At 39.5% G+C, this 20,293-nt stretch overlaps 1 protein-coding gene across 4 annotated transcripts in view; it reads left to right on the top strand.

The window, feature by feature from the left end:
• Positions 1-20,293, top strand: part of MANBA (mannosidase beta) — a 118,205-nt gene that overhangs the window by 30,410 nt on the left and 67,502 nt on the right. For all 4 annotated transcript variants that reach the window (XM_057309603.1, XM_026509642.3, XM_057309604.1 and 1 more), the window contains 2 exons: positions 15,414-15,589; positions 16,499-16,609. In XM_057309603.1, the coding sequence (XP_057165586.1) occupies positions 15,414-15,589; positions 16,499-16,609 (287 nt within the window). The remainder of the gene's footprint in view (positions 1-15,413; positions 15,590-16,498; positions 16,610-20,293) is intronic.

Here is a 20,293-nt window from a genome sequence, read left to right as displayed (position 1 = left end):
TCCATAGATGAGAGAAATCATATGATAGTTGTCTTTCTCTGCTTGACTTATTTCACTTAGCATTATCTCCTCCAGTGCTGTCCATGTTGTAGCAAATGTTGAGAACTCGTTCTTTCTGATAGCTGAGTAATATTCCATTGTATATATGGACCACAACTTCTTAATCCAGTCATCTGTTGAAGGGCATCTCGGCTCCTTCCACGATTTAGCTATTGTGGACATTGCTGCTATGAACATTGGGGTGCATATGGCCCTTCTCTTCACTACGTCTGTATCTTTGGGGTAAACACCCAGTAGTGCAATGGCTGGATCATAGGGTAGCTCAATTTTTAACTTTTCAAGGGACCTCCACACTGTTTTCCAGAGTGGTTGTACCAACTTGCATTCCCACCAACAATGTAGGAGGGATCCCCTTTCTCCACATCCTCTCCAACAATTGTTGTTTCTTGCCTTGTCTATTTTTGCCATTCTAACTGGCGTAAGGTGGTATCTCAGTGTGGTTTTGATTTGAATTTCCTTGATGGCTAATGATTTTGAACATTTTTTCATGTGTCTGTTAGCCATTTGTATGTCTTCATTGGAAAAGTGTCTGTTCATATCTTCTGCCCATTTTTTGATTTGTTTATTTGTTTCTCGTGTATTGAGTTTGAGAAGTTCTTTGTAGATCTTGGATACCAGTCCTTTATCTGTAGTGTCATTTGCAAATATATTCTCCCATTCCGTGGGCTGCCTCTTAGTTTTTCTGACTGTTTCCTTGGCTGTGCAGAAACTTTTAATCTTGATGAAGTCCCATAAATTCATTTTATCTTTTGTTTCTCTTGCCTTTGGGGATGTGTCATGAAAAAGGTTGCTTTGGCCGATGTCGTAGAGGTTGTTGCCTATGTTCTCCTCTAGAATTTTGATAGATTCCTGTCTCACATTGAGGTCTTTCATCCATTTGGAGTTTATTTTTGTGTATGGTGTGAGATAGTGGTCAAGTTTCATTCTTTTGCATGTAGCTGTCCAATTTTCCCAGCACCATTTATTGAAGAGACTGTCTTTTTCCCACCGGATGTTTTTTCCTGCTTTATCAAAGATTAGTTGCCCAAAGAGCCGAGGGTCCATTTCTGGGTTCTCTATTCTGTTCCATTGGTCTTTGTATCTGTTTTTGTGCCAGTACCATGCTGTCTTTGTGATCACAGCTTTGTAGTACAGCTCGAAATCCGGCATTGTGATGCCCCCAGCTTTGTTTTTCCTTTTCAACAGTTCCTTGGAGATTCGGGGCCTTTTCTGTTTCCATACAAATTTAAGGACTGTTTGTTCCAGTTCTTTGAAAAATGTCCTTGGTATTTTGATCGGGATAGCATTGAAAGTGTAGATTGCTCTGGGTAGCATGGACATTTTAACTATGTTAATTCTTCCGATCCATGAGCATGGAATATCTTTCCATCTTTTTATGTCTTCCTCAATGTCTTTCAAGAGTGATTTATAGTTTCTAGAATATAGGTCCTTTACGTCTCTGGTTAGGTTAATTCCAAGGTAACGTATGGTTTTTGGTGCTATTGTAAATGGGATGGATACCCTAATTTCTCTCTCTTCGGTCTCGTTATTCGTGTATAGAAATGCAACTGATTTCTGAGCATTTATTTTGTATCCTGCCACGTTACTGAATTGCTCTATAACTTCTAATAATTTGGGAGTGGCTTCTTTTGGGTTTTCCATATAGAGTATCATGTCATCTGCAAAGAGAGACATTTTGACTTCTTCTTTGCCAATTTGAATACCTTTGATCCCTTTTTGTTGTCTGATTGCTGTTGCAAGGACTTCTAGTACTATGTTGAATAATAGTGGCGAGAGTGGGCATCCTTGTCGAGTTCCTGATCTTAAGGGAAAGGCTTCCAGCTTTTCTCCATTGAGAATAATATTTGCAGTAGGCTTTTCATACATGGCTTTTATGAGATTGAGAAATGTACCTTCTATTCCTACACTCTGAAGGGTTTTAATCAGGAAAGGATGCTGTATTTTGTCAAATGCTTTTTCAGCATCGATTGAGAGGATCATATGGTTCCTGAGTCTTTTCTTGTTGATATGATGTATCACACTGATTGATTTGCGAATATTGAACCACGCTTGCATCCCAGGTATGAATCCCACTTGATCGTGATGGATAATCCTTTTAATGTACTGTTGGATTCTATTAGCAAGTATCTTGTTGAGGATTTTGGCGTCCATATTCATTAGGGAAATCGGTCTGTAATTCTCCTTTTTGAGGGGGTCTTTGCCTGGTTTGGGGATCAAGGTAATATTGGCCTCATAGAATGAGTTTGGTAGCTTTCCTTCTGTTTCTATTTTTTGAAATAGCTTTAGGAGAATAGGTATTATTTCTTCCTTGAATGTTTGGTAGAATTCCCCAGGAAAACCGTCCGGGCCTGGAGTTTTGTTATTTGGAAGGTTGTTTATCACTGACTCAATTTCTTCATAATTAATTGGCCTGTTTAAGGAATCAATTTCTTCCGGTTTCAATCTTGGTAGTTTATAGGTTTCCAGGAAGGATTCCATCTCTTCCAGATTGCTTAGTTTATTGGCATATAGCTGTTGATAAAAATTTCTAATAATCCTTCCAATTTCAATGGTGCTCGTCGTGACCTCTCCTTTTTCATTCATAATTTTAATAATCTGGGTCCTTTCTCTTTTCTTTTGGATAAGTCTTGCCAGTGGTCTGTCAATTTTATTGATTCTCTCAAAGAACCAGCTTCTAGTCCTGTTGATCTGCTCTACTGTACTTCTGGTTTCTGCTTGATTGATTTCAGCTCTAATTTTGGTCAACTGCTTCCTCGTGCGTGGATTAGGCCTGTCCCTCTGTTGCTGTTCCAGCTTCTTGAGGTGAGAATATAAAAACTGTATTTTAGATTTTTCTATTCTTTTGAGTGAGGCTTGGATGGCTATGTATTTCCCCCTTAGGACTGCCTTTGCAGTATCCCATAGGTTTTGGACTGTTGTATTTTCATTCTCATTGGTCTCCATAAATTGTTTAATTTGATTTTTGATTTCCTGGTTTATCGAGTCATTCCTGAGCAGGATGGTTCTTAGTCTCCAAGTGTTTGAGTTTCTTCCAAATTTTTCCTTGTGGTTGAGTTCCAATTTCAGAGCGTTGTGGTCTGAGAATATGCAGGGGATAATTTCAATCTTTTGGTATCGGTTGAGACCTGTTTTGTGTCCCAGAACATGGTCTATTCTTGAGAATGTTCCATGGGCATTAGAATAGAATGAGTATTCTTTGGTTCTGGGGTGTAGTGTTCTATATATATCTATGAGGTCCAACTCGTCGAGTATGGCATTCAAAGCCTTTGATTCTTTGCTTAGTTTTTGCCAGGGTGTTCTGTCTATTTCTGAGAGTGGAGTGTTGAGGTCCCCTACTATTAATGTATTTTCATTTATATGTCTCTTTATTCTGGATAAGAGTTGGCTTGTGTATCTTGCTGCTCCCCTGTTGGGGGCATATATATTTATAATTGTCATATCCACTTGTTGAATACTTCCCTTAAGAATAATATAGTGCCCTTCTGCGTCTCTAACTATAGTCTGTAGTTTAAAATCCAATTTATCTGATATGAGAATTGCTACCCCAGCTTTCTTTTGAGGACCATTTGCGTGAAAGATGGTACTCCATCCCCTTACTCTCAGTCTGAATGCATCTTTGGGTTCGAAATGAGTCTCTTGTAGACAGCAAATGGATGGGTCATTTCTTTTTATCCAATCTGCAACCCTGTGGCGTTTTATGGGATGGTTCAAACCATTTACATTAAGACTGATTACTGAGAGATATGATTTTAATGTTGCCATGTTGCCAGTAAAGTCTTTGTTTGTATTGGCTGTGACTTTCTGTTCTGTATCACTCTTGGGGCCTTTTTACTTTTATAGAACCCCCCGTAATATCTCCTGTAGGGCTGGTTTCGTAGTTTCAAAATTGGTTAGTGACTGGCGATTCTGAAATGTCTTTATTTCTCCATCAATTCTGAATGACAGCCTTGCTGGATAAAGGATCCTTGGCTGCATGTTTTTCTCTGAAAGAGCTTTAAATATGCTCCCCCAACCCTTTCTCTCATTCCAGGTCTGTGTAGACAGGTCTGACGTAATGCTGATGCTTTTGCCTTGGTACGTGAGAAATTTCTTTGCCCTGGCCGCTTTCAATACTGTATCCTTGCATCTAATATTTGCGAAATGCACTATGAAGTGACGTGGCGTAGGTTTGTCGTGGTTGAGCTTGGGAGGGGTCCTCTCTGCTTCTTGGACACGAATGTTTGTTTCCCTTGCTAGATTAGGGAAGTTTTCAGCTACAATTTGTTCAAATATCTCTTCTAGACCTCTGTTTTTCTCCACCCCCTCGGGGATGCCGATGATTCTAACATTGGATCGTTTCATTGAGTCAGTAATCTCCCGTAACCTACATTCGTGGGCGTGGATTTTTTTAAGACCATCTTCTATTTTCATTTTTTCCTCTATTAACCCATCCTCCAATTCACTAACCCTTTCCTCTGCTTCTGCGACCCTGGCTGTCAGAGCCTCTAGTTTTGCCTGCATTTGGCCCATAGAATTTTTAATTTCTGTCAGATTCGCTCTCATTTCTGTCCTTAGGGATTCTATATTCTCAGTAACCTTTTCGTTTATACTTTTTTCAATTCTACTCATCATTTTGACCATCGTTACTCTGAATTCCATTTCTGATAATTTGGTTACATCCATATCCATTATTTCTGTGGCAGAGGCCACAGTCTCACTGTCTTTTCTTTGCTGGGGGGGGCTTCTCCTTCTTGTCATTCTGATGAGGAGAGGTTGCGGGGTTGTCCAGAGCCCAAATTATTGATTGGGTCCCAGGCCGTGCCCCTTGTTTTATAGGGATCTTAGGGATGTGGGCTTCTTCTTTAAAGATTTTATTTATTTATTTATGTGGCAGCCAACCAGCGAGAGAGGGAACAGAAGCAGGGGAGTGGGAGAGGAAGAAGCAGGCTCCCAGCGGAGGAGCCCGATGAGGGACTCCTTTCCGGAACGCTGGGATCACGCCCTAAGCCGAAGGCAGGCGCTCAATGACTGTGCCACCCCGGCGCCTCGGGTTGTGGGCTTCTTGATTTTTCAGCCTGCCTTCTGTGTTCTGGGGGAGGGGCCTGCCGCGCCGATACTCAGGCAGCCCTGTTTGGGTAGAGTCTCAGTGTCCCCTGCGAGGGGGGATGGGGATGGGCACTCTCTGAGCCGGTATTTCCAGGCTTTTGTTCTCTGGCGGCTTTCCCTGGCGGTTTGCTGTGCCTCTTCTGAGAGTCAGAGCAGCAGCGGCCGAATTTCAGCCTCTGTCACAGAACAGAGGGATTGCGGCCCGTTCTCTACTAATGTTCTGGCCACTTTAACTCTGTTTCTGTTGGTGCTGCTCAACCCTGCAGCGTCCCGGGATGTGCGCCCCACACCCGGGGTCCCAGCCCTCACTTCCAGGGCCGGCGCGTCTCTGTCCTTTGTGTTTCTAATGCCGCCAGCCGCCAGCCGCCCCCGCGCGCTCCCGGATCTCCCGGTCTCAGTCTAGATCCAGTGAGCGCACCAGGATTCCGGGGTTCCGCGAGATGCCTGGTGGCGCGCGCACCCGGCTCACGGTCTCAGTCTGCTGTTTTGCGGGTGCCGACCACGAGCCACGCCCGCTCCCCCGTGCAAGTGGCTACCGCTTCCCGGCGCCCGAACGCGGCGGCTCCCTCCCCCTTCCGTTTATCTTCCGATATCTGTGCACAGTTTCATGGCTCCCCGCTTCGTACCTCAATACTCAGCGCTGGAGATGTTCATTTGTAGAGATCCAGATGCGTCTTCCTGCGTCTCAGGCTGGTTCCGTGGTTGTTTAGGCTGGTCTGGTACCTATCCAGCTCGACTCAGGGGACCAGCTGAAAAAGGTGTCTCCTACTCCTCCGCCATCTTAACTCCTCCTCTCCGTGTTAATTCTTAACCCCCCGGATACCATCCTGTATTCTTTTTTTTTTTTTTTTGTAATTTTATTAATTTATTTTAACTTATTCCAAGTGGCCCAGTATTTTTTTTAATTTTTTTTATTATATTCTGTTAGTCACCGTACGGTACATCCCTGGTTTCTGATGTAAAGTTCGATGATTCATTAGTTGTGTATAACACCCAGTGCACCATGCAATACGTGCCCTCCTTACTACCCATCACCGGTCTATCCCATTCCCCCACCCCTCTCCCCTCTGAAGCCCTCCTGTATTCTTAACTGTGAACTTTGGGTATATTTTGTTTCTCTAAGTAGATTCAACATCTTGCTTTTTTGGGTTGGGATATAATTTATAGTGTCTGTCAAGGTTTACAGACAGTAATTATTCAAGAAACATATTTGTACTCTTTGATGTTCCCATAACTGTTGACCGGCTCTTGTGAGATAGTCTAGGTTACAAAGATGGTATTTTGACAAACGGAGGAACTGTGGCAACATATAATTATGCACTTAGTAGAGGGTCAGACACATCCCTTACATTTGTAGATTTCAGCATTCTTTTTCACAGACCCTTTCATTAAGAGGCTAACATTTTATTGTTACATTCCACCCCTTCCCCCAAGTGCTTTGTTTCACGTTGAATGTATTTGATATTTGGACTTAGGATGAAAAGCAAAAAGTACCTTTGCTTTTATCATTTTATTTTATTTTTTTCATTATGGTAAGTGTACTTTTTAATCCCCATCACCTATTTCCCCTATCCCCCCCCCCACCTCCCCTCTGGTAACTATCACTCTGTTTCTTGGTTTGTCTCTCTTTTTTTTCCTTTGCTCATTTGTTTGTTTCTGAAATTCCACATATGAGTGAAATCATGTAGTATTTGTCTTTCTCTGATTGACTTATTTCACTCAGCATTATACTCTCTAGCTCCATCACATCGTTGCAAATGGCAAGATTTCATTCTTTTTATGGCTGAGTAATATTCTATTGTGTATATATACCACCTCTACTCATTCATCTATTGATGGACACTTGGGCTGCTCTCATAGTTGGCAGTTGTCAATAATGCTGCTGTAAACATCGGGATGCATGTATCCCTTTGAATTTGTGTTTTTGTATTTTTTGGGTAAATACCCAGTAATGTGATTCCTGGATCCTAAAAGTATCTTTGCTTTAGGTTTTCTTCAGTGTTTATACACCAGTTTCAGTGTGTGCCTGCCAGTGGCTTTCTCTTTGAGAGGTGCTTCTGTGAGAGATGCATGCCAAGTGAACACTTAGAGTCAGGAAACCGAGGCACTTGTCCTTTGGCTCAGGAGCTTTCGAGCGAGGTTCTGTCGCTGGGGCCTCAGGAGCCTCATCTACAAAGTGGTGCGGAGATTGCCAAGTTTCTTCTGCCTTTAGCATTCCGTAGTTCTTTTTCTGTGTTGTAAGTTATAGCAGTCATTTTAACCTAGCGAGGGTGTAAGTAGAAGACATTCTACTTATAGAAGAATTCAGTTTTTCTTGAAGCTAGACACCTGACTGATAAAGACATTGATACTTGCGGCTTAATTATAATCAGTTAAAGCAAGGGTTAGGATATAGTTTGAGAGTCTTTCTGGTAGTTATGGACACATTTGAATTCAAGTAACTCAGTCATCTCTTATTTTTCTACTTCTATGTCTTTTTACACTTTTCTCTTAGACAACTGAATAAAGCTATTTTCTTTTTTTAAAGACTTTACTTTTAAGTAATCTCTATATGCAACATGGGGCGTGAACTCACAACCCCAAGATCAAGAGTCACATGCTCTACCAGCTGAGCCAGCCAGGTGCCCCAAGCTGTTTTCTTTTCTTTCTTTCTTCTTTTTTTTTTCCTGACCACATCTTGACAAAGAAGTAGACCTTATGGGAATATAAAAGGAGCAAACTGACATATCTTAGAGGATTTTAAAGGTTAATGTATTGGCCACATCTACACAAATTGAAACGATCTTGAAGATTGTTTGGATGAGGAAGCAGCACACATTAGTCTGGTTATACAGTTGCGTACTCTTTATACAAATTTCCAACCAAGTCAGATTCATGGTGGTCGGTTGGTGGGTTAGTTTTTAAAATGACCTCACCGTATCAGTTTTGGAAAAACCTGAAAATGAGTCAGTAGCCAGAACCACATTCTCTGCCGTTCTCTGGGTTGCCTGCCTGATTGAGGTTAATATGGAACAAACTATAGACCGTGGTCTCTTCTAGGGAGCAGGCCATCAGCGAGGGCATCCCTGAGTCTCTGGGCCAGGGAAGGCCTCAAGTTGTAGAGAGAGCAGGTCAGCCTTGCCTGTCTACCCTGCTTTGATAGAATTCCTGTGTTGTTTGGGCTCGGGGTTGATTAGTCAGAGTGAGGAGAGGATGTAAGTTTGGTATAATTGGGAAGGAGACCTGGGAGGGGATTTTGAGTCATTTAATAATTTTTCTTCTCAGCTATCCCTATCCCCAGTACTTTATCCGTTTTTGGAATTATTTGCATTCCACTGCAGGAGAGCTGGGAGTGATAGATATTTGTTATTTTTTAAATCTACATCTTTTATTTATTTTTATTTGTTTTATTTCTTATTTTTTTTATTGGAGTGTAGTTGACACATAATGTTACATTAGTTTCAGGTGATTCAACAAGTCTGTATGTTAGGCTGTGCTCACCACAAGTGGAGCTACCATTAGTCACTGTACCACACTATTACAGTACCACTGACTGTATTTTCTATGCTGTACCTTTTCTCCTGTGACTTATTCATTTTATAATAGGAAGCCTGTATCTCCTGCTCTCTTTTATCCATTTGCCCACCCCTCCTTCCCCCCAAACCACTGCCCTTCTGGCAACTATCAGTTTGTTTATTTATGTATCTGTTTTTGTCTTTCGTTTGTTTTATTTTTTAGATTTTACATGTAAATGAAGTCATACAGTATTTGTTTTTCTTGTCTGACATACTTCACTTAGCATAAAAACCTCTAGGTCCAGGGGTTCCTGGGTGGCTCAGTCAGTTAAGCGTTGACTTTTGGTTTCAGCTCAGGTCATGATCTTGGGGCCAAACCCCACAGCACGGGGCTCCCTGCTCAGCAAGGAGTCTGCTTCTCTCTCTACCCCTCCCCCAGCTTGTGCTCTCTCTCTCTCTCTCTCTCTTTCTCTCTCTCTAAAAATTAAATAAATAAATCTAAAAACAAAAAAACCCCAAACCTCTAGATCCATTGTATTTTGTGACTGAATAGAATTCCGTCATACACACATACACACTATGTCCTCTTTATCCATTTATCCATTAGTGGACACTTAGGTTGCTTCCATATCTTGGCTGTTGTAAATACTGCTGCACGGAGTAAAAATGCAGTAAAAAAATGCATTTATCTTTTCAAATTAGTGTTTTTGTTTTCTTTGGGTAAATACCCAGTAGTGGAATTACTGGATCATATGGTATTACTATTTTCGACTGTTCGAGGAACTTCCGTATGGTTTTCCACAGTGACTTCACCAGTTTACATTCCCATTGACAGTGCATAAGGGTTCCTTTTTCTCCACATCCTCTCCAACACTCGGTATTTCTTGTCTTTTTGATACTAGCCGTTCTGACTGATGTGAGGTGGATCTCACTGTGGTTTTGGTTTGCGTTTCCCTGACGATGAGTGATGCTGAGCACTTTTCATGTGTCTGTTGGCCAACTGTATTGCTGTTTGGGAAAAATGTCTGTTCAGATCCTCTTCCTATTTTCTAATTGGATTATTATTATTTTTTTTGGTGTTGAGTTGTACATCTTCTTTGTGTATTTTGGATATTAACCCCTTATAGGGCGTATCATTTGTGACTATCTTCCTGAATTCAGTTGCTTGCCGTTTTAGTTTGTTGATGGTTTTCTTTGCTGCTCAACAGCTTTTTAGTTTGATATAGTCCTACTTGTTCATTTTTGCTTTTATTTCCCTTGCCTTAGGAGACATATCTAGAAGAATGTTGCTTAGGCTGATGTCAGAAATTACCCCCTATGTTTTCTTCTAGGAATTTTATCGTTTCATGTCTCACATTTAGGTCTTTAGTCCATTTTGACTTAATTTTTGAGTATAGTATAAGGAAATGGTCTAGTTTCATTCTTCTGCATGTAGCTGTCCAGTTTTCCTAGCACCATTTATTGAGGAGGCTGTCTTTTCCCCATTGTGTATTCTTGCCTCCTTTGTCATAAATTAATTGGCCATATAATCACGGGTTTATTTCTGTTCCGTTGATCTATGTGTCTATTTTTGTGCCGGTGTCATATTGTTTTGTAGTGTATCTTGAAATCTGGAATTGTGATACCTCCAGCTTTGTTCTTTCTCAAGATCACTTTGGCTGTTCACGGTAGCCAGGTTTGGGAAAAGCCAGTTTTGGAAAAAGAATACCCATTTTTTCTTTACTTTCTTTTCGAAAGAATTCTTTACGAAAGGGTAATTTGTCAATGCTAGGAGAGGTATGGCAGGAAGCTGTATTCTAGAAATGGGTCTTAATTTATAAGAGGGAGCTCTCCTTAACTAGAAACAGGATTATATGTTTAAAAAGTAAAAAGATGTGACCAGCTAATACCAGGAAAATTATTGATGATTTAAGACTCTATGTGTGCTTTTGGAAACTAAATTACTTAAATTCTCCATGACTTCTGGAAGGAAGGGTTGTATTCCATTTGGAAGAAGAGGAAAGGACAAAATATATCGGTATAGTGTCTCTGCTGATGACACGATAGACTTGCAAGTGTTCGTATTTGGTTTTTGAATTCTGCAGCCTTAGTTTTTTCAGTTAGCAGCACCCAAGGATTGACTGGATGAGCCCTAGAGGACTGCTGATTTACTTTAGAACTTCCCCTGTTAGAAGCAGTAGACACTGCCAGTAAGCTTTGGGAACTGCATTGTCTTCCTGCCAGAGGCTCTTACAAGCAGCTGATTTTCCACTGAAGAGGAAGTGATAGGAAACACCCAAGGGGTCAGCTTGAACTTGGGTTATTAGTAGGGCAGAACTAAAATCCTTACATAGAAATTAAAGAAAAGGAGATTTTAGTCAAAACTAGCAAAAAGAGGCGGCTATTTTGTGAGGCAGGGTTTTTTTCATTACAGATATTAGAGAGATTTTTTAGGGTGGGGATCAGTAAATATTTTCTGTAAAGGGTCAGAGAGTAAAGATTTTAGGCTTTTTGGACCATATGGCCTTTGTTGCAACTATTCAACTCAGCCATTGTAGCACAAAGGCAACTGAAGACAGCACATACACAGATGAGCGTGTTTGTTTTTGTAGCCTGCTGGGCTGCCGTAAAAATACCGTAGGCTGGGTGGCTTCAACGACAGACAGTGATTTCTTACAGTTCTGGAAGCTGGGAAGGCTCAGATCGAGGTGCAGGGTGATGGGTTTGTAGTGACTGCTCTCTTCCCGGCTTGCAGATAGCTGTTGCTTGCTGTGTCCTCACATGTTTGGGGTGGTGGAGGGAAAGAAAGAAAAACAGACAGACAGAAAGGCAGACAGAAAAAAAGAGAGAAAGAGATGAAGGGAGGGAGGGAAAGAAGGAGGTAGATCTCTCCCTCTGGTGAGACCACAGACCTATCAGATGAGGGCCTCACCCTTACGACCTCACTTAACTTAATTACCTCCTGAAGTACTTAACCTCCAGATAACAATCATACTGCGGAGTTAGGGCTTCCACATATGAATTTCGCAGAGGTGGGGGGAACACAATTCAGTCCGTAGCAGCTGCATTCCAATAAAGTTTTATTTATAAAAAAAACAGGAGGCAGGTCAGATTTGGCCCAAAGACCAATTGTTCGTCAGCCTGTGGTCTAGGGGAAATTAAACACTTATTGGAAAGTAGACTAGATGATCTGTCAACAGCTAGTTCAAAAGTTTTATGACTCTGTGCTGTTGTGATTAAAGACTCAGCCAAAGGATGTATTTGATGTCTGTCATCACTTGATATCATTAAAATAAATGCTGCCCTATATCATTATGCCGTCTCTGCTGTAAAAATTCTGAGCACCAATAAGACATGGTTCTGGGGGAAAGTATTTGATTACGATTGGCATAACTTAGAGGTTAAGTGTACAGCCTCTAGTTTCAGACTGTCATGGTGCATGTCCAAGCTCCACAACTACTAGCCTGTGGCCTTGTACAAGCTACTTAATTCCTCTGTATTTCAGTTTTCTTATCTAGACAAGGACGATGATAATAGTATTTACCTTATCGAAAGGTTGTGATGCTTAAATAAGCTAACACAGTGCCTGACTCACAGGAAGTTCTTGGTAAACGTCATCCATTACTATTCCTTGAAATAAGAGATAGTAAAGGAAGCCAGCGGGAATATGATAAGGAGCTAAAGGTCAAGTAGGTGCCAAAGATTTAGGGATATTTTAGAAAATAAATACCTTTGGATCAGATTATAGTGTGTGCTTCTGTTTAAAAACAATAAAAATTCTGTAAAGGAAAAATTGAGAGAATTAGTATATACTCGGTAGGAGGAAATTATCTTTAACAAAGTGTGGTTGTCTTGATATACTTTATCTTAGAAAAACTGGAGGCTATGGGTGGGTAAACTCGAGAATTGGCTGGATCAGAACAAATTAATTCAAGGCTCATCGGCTAGTGTTCTGAAGAATGGATCATTTCAGGGGTGCCTGGGGGCTCAGTCGGTTAAGCATCTGCCTTTGGCTCAGGTCATGATCTCGGGGTCTGGGATTGAGTCCTGCGGCCAGCTCCCTGCTTCGCGGGGCATCTGCTTCTCCCTTTGCCCCTCCCTTCCCCAAGCTTGTGCTCTCTCTCTCTCTCAGATACATAAATAAAATCTTTAAAAAAAAGAATGGATCATTTAAAAAATAAAATAGTTCTTAAGTCAGGATTAGTTTTACTTCCATGTGCATCCAATCCGTCTCTGCTTTCGGTTGATGTGGGACGCAGATAGTGAGACGTGCTATGATCGTCTGTACCGTAGTCCTGGTTGTGGCTCTGCATTTGTAAGGAATGCCGGTTCTAAAGTGTTTGCTCATTGATCAGCATATATACTTTTCCTTCATTTGCAGCAGAGCTATGATTATTAGTCCCCTCCTTATTTGTAGGAAAAGGGTCTCTAAGATTTGTCAGCTGATAACCTTCTCCCATCTCTTTTTCACAAAGAAAAATAGAAGCCACTCAGCAGGAAATTCCTGTTTCTTGCCCTAGATCATACAAAGCTAAGTACATCTGCACCAGGCAGTGTCCTTCCTGTGGCAGTAAAGAAAGAGAACTTTTGTTGGTGGCCCTGACATCCTGCCTAGGCAGCCGTTTTGGGTACTCCATCCCTGGTTTCTCCCGTGTAACTTAAAAAATAGGAGTCAGCTTTTCCACTCTGCTCTTGCCCAAAGCCTCCTTTGGCATACTGTCTTATTTTAAAACCAAAACCAAACACAGATTCTATTCTGGAGACTAAATGATTTAAGTTTAATGGATGATGGAGTCAGGGGTTATATTACACGTAATATAAAACACTGCTTCAGATCCCTCTTGCAACATTCTACCCCATTCACAGACTCCATTCCCAAAGTGTTATTCCTTAGGCAACTGTCTCATCTTTCTTTTCTCCCCGTGACTTTCCTCTTCAGCCATGCTCCCTTTTCTTTTTCTTTTCTTCCTCTCCATTCCAAGATTTTCCAAGTGGCACCTTCTATCCCTTTTGCACAGATAGAAATTTCATGTCTCTCTGCTTCTTCTGTTCTTATCCTGCTTTATCATTGTGATGGGTTCCTTTGTAATTTTTTTTAAACACAGATCTGATTGTGTTTTCCTTTTTTTTTTTTTTTAAAGATTTATTTATTTGAGAGAGACAGTGAGAATGAGAGAGAGAGAGCACGAGAAAGGGGAGGGTCAGCCTCCCTCAGCAGACTCCCTGCTGAGTAGGGAGCCCAGCGTGGGGCTGGATCCTGGGACTCCCGAATCTTGACCTGAGCCGAAAGTAGAGGCTTACCCACCCAGGCACCGTGTGTTTTCCTTTTTGATGAAAAATCTCCAGCAGCTCCTCATTGATCTAGGGTAAAGTTGTCAAACTCCTCACACGAGCCAGGATGAGCTGGACCTGCTTACTTACTCCGTCACGTTTATCTCCTTTACCAGTTTCATTATTGCTCAAGTTTTTGTTAAAAGCATTGCTCTCCTCACTCACGGCTCTTCACCTTTGCTTTTCATCCTGCCTAGAATACTTCTCATCTGCCTTTGAACTTAGCGAAAGCATTCTTCTGGGCTCAGCTAGATACTGCTTTGTCATAAAGGCCTTCCCTCACTGTCTGTAAGTTAAGTGACCTTCCTTCCTATGAGTGTTTTCTCAGGACAACCTCATATTTCTCCCATTGCGGTATTATTTCACTTTTGTATTGGTCTATATCCTGTTAGCCTCTTAACTCATGCGGTCAGGGGCCATGTTTATCGTGGTCACCATGTAATTCCCATCACTTAGCAAACTACATGGCACACAGAATGTTCTCAGTAAATATGTATTGGTTACATAATCTACATTTAAAATAAAATGGTTGACCATTGAGCAACATGGGGATTAGGGGCACTAACTCCCTGTGCAGTTGAAAATTCACATGTAACTTTTTTTAAGTTAATCTCTACACCCATGTGGGATGTGAATTTACAATCCCAAGATCAAGAGTCACAGGCTCTACCAACTGAGCCAGCCAGGTGCCCTATTGACTCCCCCAAAACTTCACTACTAATACAGACTGCTGTTGACCAGAAGCCTTACAAATAACACATAGAGTTGACTAACACATATTTTGTATATGTATTATATATTGTACTCTTACAATAATACCTGAATTTTTCTTATATTTTCTTTGGTATTTCTAAGCTTTGTAGTTCTACTATGAAGTTTTTCAAATTGTCACAAATCTCCCAAAGACTTTCCAATATATTTTTTGAAAAAAATCACATAAATGGACCCATGTAGTTCAAACCCATGTTGTTCAAGGGTCAACTGTATATCTCTGCTTTTTCACACGATTAATTCTACTACATCTAAGTTTATACCTTATTAAATGGCTTAGAAACTCTGTATTTTTACTTTGCTTTATAAAAAGGAACAAGCATGTATCAATCTTAGAAAATTTATGTTATATTTTCATTTGTGATATTCTATTCATGCCCTATTTATAAAGTTTTTATGACTTATGATTGTAACAAAAGTATATAAAATATATACTTTTGGTTATTCTTCTTCACAATGAATGATTTAAAAAAACACAAAAAACCAAAGTGAATGATTAAACTCTAAAGATTAAATGAGAATTTCCGCTGGACTTTTTGTCATGACAGGATCTGTGGAGTGCTTATTAGTTTAGAAGCTGCTTCAGTTTTTTCTTCAATGAATCCTAAGGAGTACAGCAATAATGCTTGGCATATTTCATATATATGTATGTATATATGTGTTTCTTTTCTTTTATTTTTCTCTATGCCTTAGATAACCATACCCAGGAGTGGAGTCTTGAAATAGAGTCTTCTTTTGATGTTGTCAGCTCAAAGCCGGTTTCTGGCCAAGTGATCGTAGCCATCCCTAAACTGCAAACACAGCAGACACACAGCATTGAACTTCAACCTGGGGAAAGGACTGTTGAGCTATTTGTGAAAATTAATAAGGTGAATAATGATACTTCCTTAGAGCCACTAGATGAAAAGCAATACTATTCAAAAGAAATGGCTGGAAAGAAGGGACTGAGAATGAAAGAAAAATGTACTTTTCCATTTTCTCCTTCACTTTTAACCTCTCATATGTTTTGTGTGTGTTACGAACTAAGGAATGATATTCCCAAGTTTTAAGAATAAGGAAATGGAGAATATGTGATTTGGCCTCCTTTTCTCCCAGGAAGTCAGGTGTGTTTTACCCGAATTTTTTTTGCACTGTTGCAGTATCCTAAATCCAAATACATTCTAAGCATTGCATTTAAATACAGTGATTATTTCTGTATAATTTCTGATTATTTCTGATTTCACTGATTATTAAATACAGTAAATTATTTTGAATATTGGTGCTTATTTTATATGCAAAAATCTAATTCTAAGCTCATGATCCTTCATGGGTAAAAGTGGGCTGTATTTTCCCTTTTCTTTTTCTTTTTTTATTCCTGTAATTGATCATTGTGAACTGAACAGGATGGAGTAAAGCAACATTGTGACTATTTGGATAAAGTGAGGACCCCAAACAATTTCTGGTTCTGGGCTTGGGAGAAGAGTCAACCTCAAAGTCCAATTCTAAATGTTAAGAACACAGAATAAATGTAAATTTCAGTGTTAAAAACGGAAATAATTGCTTTTCTGAAAACCCATGTTATTCTGTTCTTTCTCTTTTTGTATATTAATCCATGCTAAACACCTATCATGTTGATTTTTAAATATTATCTATGGGTTGGTATAATTTGGCATAATATGGAACCTAGAATTTCTGTGCTTGACTCTATGAGGCATTGATATAATGCTCTTAATCACTGTATAATTTTGTGGAAGATATGCCACAGATTACTTAGAATAACTTACATTATTTCTTCAAAGAATGTTACCGTAGAAACTTGGTGGCCTCATGGACATGGAAACCAGACTGGATACAACATGACAATTCTTTTTAAACTGGATGGAGGCTTAAGTATTAAAAAATCAGCTAAGGTAAGCAAATACTTTAAAATACTTCGTGAAGAAAAAGTATATTTCTTGTTAAAATAGCAAAACAGATCTTTGTAGGAAAAGAAGAAACCAGCAAAACTCCTGTAACCTCATCACACAGAGACAGTCACTAGTAACAGTTACATGCATTCCAGAGCTGCTCTCTGTGTGTATTTATATTTATAAATGGATCAGACTTTACATATTATTTTATTTATAAATATTCTCCTACTGTGTTCTTAAATTGTACGTTATATCAAAGTAGTACGTATGTATAATTTTAAAGCTCAGATATTACTAGAAGGTAATAAGGTATCTAGCCCAATGCTTCCTGTTCCTATTTTCTATTCCTCAGGATCAATCATTTTTAACTTTTAGTTATTTCTCCTGTTTATCTTCATTTTCCCAAATAACCTGCTTCTACTGCTGTTTTCTAATTTTTCAGTTTGATGTATTATCTATTGACTTCAAACCTAGAGGATGAGGATATAGCTGTCTTGCGTGATTCTCTCTGTTGACCCATCTTGGCCCCCAGCATACATATTTTGCCTCCCTCTGCCCTTCCAATGTGGTCCAATGGCCATTTTTGTTAACTTAGTACTCAGTGTTTACATTATTATATTATGAATATACTATTCAAAGCTGAATTACATGGTATACTAAAATCATATTTCCTTTCTTTTGCAACTTTCTCTTTTCCTTAGAGTTAATAATTGCCTCATGTTACCAGTTGCTTTGTTTTTCTTTTATCTTCCTCTAAATCAAGTACAAACTCTCTGACATACTTGAAATACCTTTTAAATTTAGTCACACTCACTAGGTGGTCTCTCCATTGTGTATTGTTGCTATTATTATTCTTTTAATTTTTGTTATCTCTCAAAACTTCTCTCTTCTTCATCTCCCTGATTTTGCTTGGTTACTGTCTAGACCTTCTACTTAACTGTTGTCCTGGAACTTCCTTTTATTATTATTCTTGGAATTTTATTTATTTTTCTTCTAGGAATTCTAGGTATTCCCTTCATCTTTCTTCTGGATTAAACATGGAACCCTGTTTCTTTGGACCCATGTTTCTTCTTCTTTTTTTTTTTTTAATCTGACTTTCCACATTTGCTGATACACTATAGATTCCTGAGAATGGGTGTGTAGGAGATAGCACTTTTGAGAACTTGTAGACGTGTAAATACATAAAGTCCGTCTTCAGTTACTTGATAGTTTGGCTGGGTATGGAAGTCTAGGTTGGAAATAATTTTCCTTCAGAATCTTGAAGACATTCCTTCATTATCTTTTAGCTTTTAGTATTTCTGTTTTGAAATATAGTTATATTCTAATTTTTGTTTTCTTGTATAGGAATATTTTTGTTGGCTTCTGGAAGCTTGTAGGATTTCTTTATCTCTGATAATCTAAATTTAAAAATTGGAAAATGAGTGGATTTGGTGGTTGTTGTTCTTGTGCCAGGTATCCTTGTGGGCTCTTCCAATCTAGAACTCAATCTGGAAATTTTCTTGTATTATATCTTTTATAATTTTTCATTTATTATCTTTGTTTTGTTTTTTTGGTACAACTGTTGATTAGATATTGGGCCTCCTGGACTGAGCAATATTCTTAGATTTTCCTTTCTGTATTCTATCTTGTCTTTTTATTCTGTCTTCTGGGAAATTTACTTGATTTTATCTTCAGTTTTTAAAATTAGATAGTTTATTTTTGTTGTAACTAAAAAGTTTCTTAAAAGTTTTTTATTTTTTATAACTTTATTAAGTTTTTAAAGATTTAATTTAAACATTTTTTAAAAAAGATTTTATTTGAGAGAGAGAGAGTGCTCATGCAAGAGAGTATAAGCAGGGGTGGGCAGGAGAGGCAGAAGCAGACTGCCTGCTGAGCAGGGAGCCTGACGTGGGTTTCAATCCCAGGACCCTGACATCATAACCTGAGTCGAAGGCAGACCCCTAACCAACTGAGCTACTCAGGCACCCCCTTTTTTTTTTTTTAAGTACTCTCCACACTCAGTGTGGGGCTTGAACTCACAACCCCAAGATCAAGAGTTGTAAGCTCTACTGAGTGAGCCAGCCAGGCTCTCCAAAAGGTTTTTATTTTTAAATTGCATCCTTTTTGTATTTTATAATTATAGTATCTTCTCATTTCTCTGAGAATGTTAATTATTACTGTAAGTATTTTTGAAGTTTTCTCTGCATTGTTTTGTTTTCCATATTTCTTTACTTCTTCTATTTGTTTTGATCTCTGTCTTTCCCATTAGAGATCTTCCTTGACTGTCTGGTGATCCTTGGTGTCCATTCTGAATATTGACTCACAAAAATGCAGATTTGAAGTCCTATATGAGCTTCAATATTCATTATTCAGGTGGAAACCCAGCTTTATCATGGTGTGATGCCCACATGTCAGTAGCTAGAGATCGTGTGTGTGTGTGTGTGTGTGTGTGTGTGTGTGTATTTAGCTTTGCCCATGAGGACATTCTCCACTCTCCTGCCTGGGGAATATAAGACTGGTTGTTATCATTCAGGGAGTCTAGTGGCAGAAGAGGACTAAGGTTCTGACATGGAGCTTACAGTTTCATCTGTTCCCCCTCTCACAGTATGCCTTGTATCCTCAAGCCTCTCTGATTCTGAAAGGCAAAATAATAGGTGAGCCTCAGGGTCCCTTTTCCAAAGCAGTGTACTTGAGTCCTGCTTTTAGAATTAAAACATCTTATATAGGTCATTATACATAAAACTGCCTTTTCATGTCACTTTAAAAGTTCTAAAATTGAGTCAAGATTGAAACTGGAGCTATCTAGAGAGGACAATGGGGAAAAATAGTCCCTGTACTCAAAAGTATTGCTCTCAAAGTACCTCTAGAAAAATCTCGCCCCCCTCCTCCATCTGTCAGGGACCATTACAAAAAAAAAAAAAAAAAGATACAGGGTGCCTGGGTGGCTCAGTCGGTTAAGTTTCTGCCTTTGGCCCAGGTCATAATCCCAGGGTCCTGGCACTGAGTCCCGTATCAAACTCCCTGACCCGCGGGGAGCCTACTTCTCCCTCTACCTCTCTCTGTCTGTCTCTCATGAATAAATGAATAAAATCTTTGAAAAAATTAACCATGATACATTTATCACACCCATCTAGATTAACAAGAATTCTTTAAAAAACTAAAACTAAAAAAATAAAAAATACAATAAAAATGTTTCCTCCTGAAGGTATAACCATCTGTTTTGTCTCTAAATCTGTGAATAAACCTTATGGTAACCTTAGCTAGAGGATATTGAAGGGAAGATTTGTCTTTAGTCTAAAGCAATGACTAGGTCCTGCCTGGTTTGGGGTGTAGCACCCAGGATTGGAGAGAACTATGGTTTGGTATTCATTAGCTGTAGGTTACGTATTTAGTCCTTCAAGTGTCCTTTCCTTATATGTAAAATGGGACAGTAAAGATGACGTCACCTGGATCTGGCTTATAATAGTGTACAGTAAGTAGTGGCAATCTTAATCCCCTTCATAGGTCTCCTCCTTCCCCCAATATCAACCTTTGGTGTTTGTGGTTGGCTGGGGTTATACTCTGGTGTCGTCTCTCACATTTGGGGTTACCTGTCCTTTGGGCCAGACACCATGCTAAATATGGAAATATACCTTTAGAAGCTCATTATCTATTTTTTCTTTGTTTAATCATGCTCTGTATTTTCTGAGACATTGTGAGTGTGTG

The sequence above is a fragment of the Ursus arctos genome, unplaced genomic scaffold (genome assembly GCF_023065955.2).
Source record: "Ursus arctos isolate Adak ecotype North America unplaced genomic scaffold, UrsArc2.0 scaffold_9, whole genome shotgun sequence".
NCBI classification, from domain to species: domain Eukaryota; kingdom Metazoa; phylum Chordata; class Mammalia; order Carnivora; family Ursidae; genus Ursus; species Ursus arctos.
The sequence above is the reverse complement of the archived record's forward strand: the minus strand, read 5'-3'. Positions and strand labels throughout refer to the sequence as shown.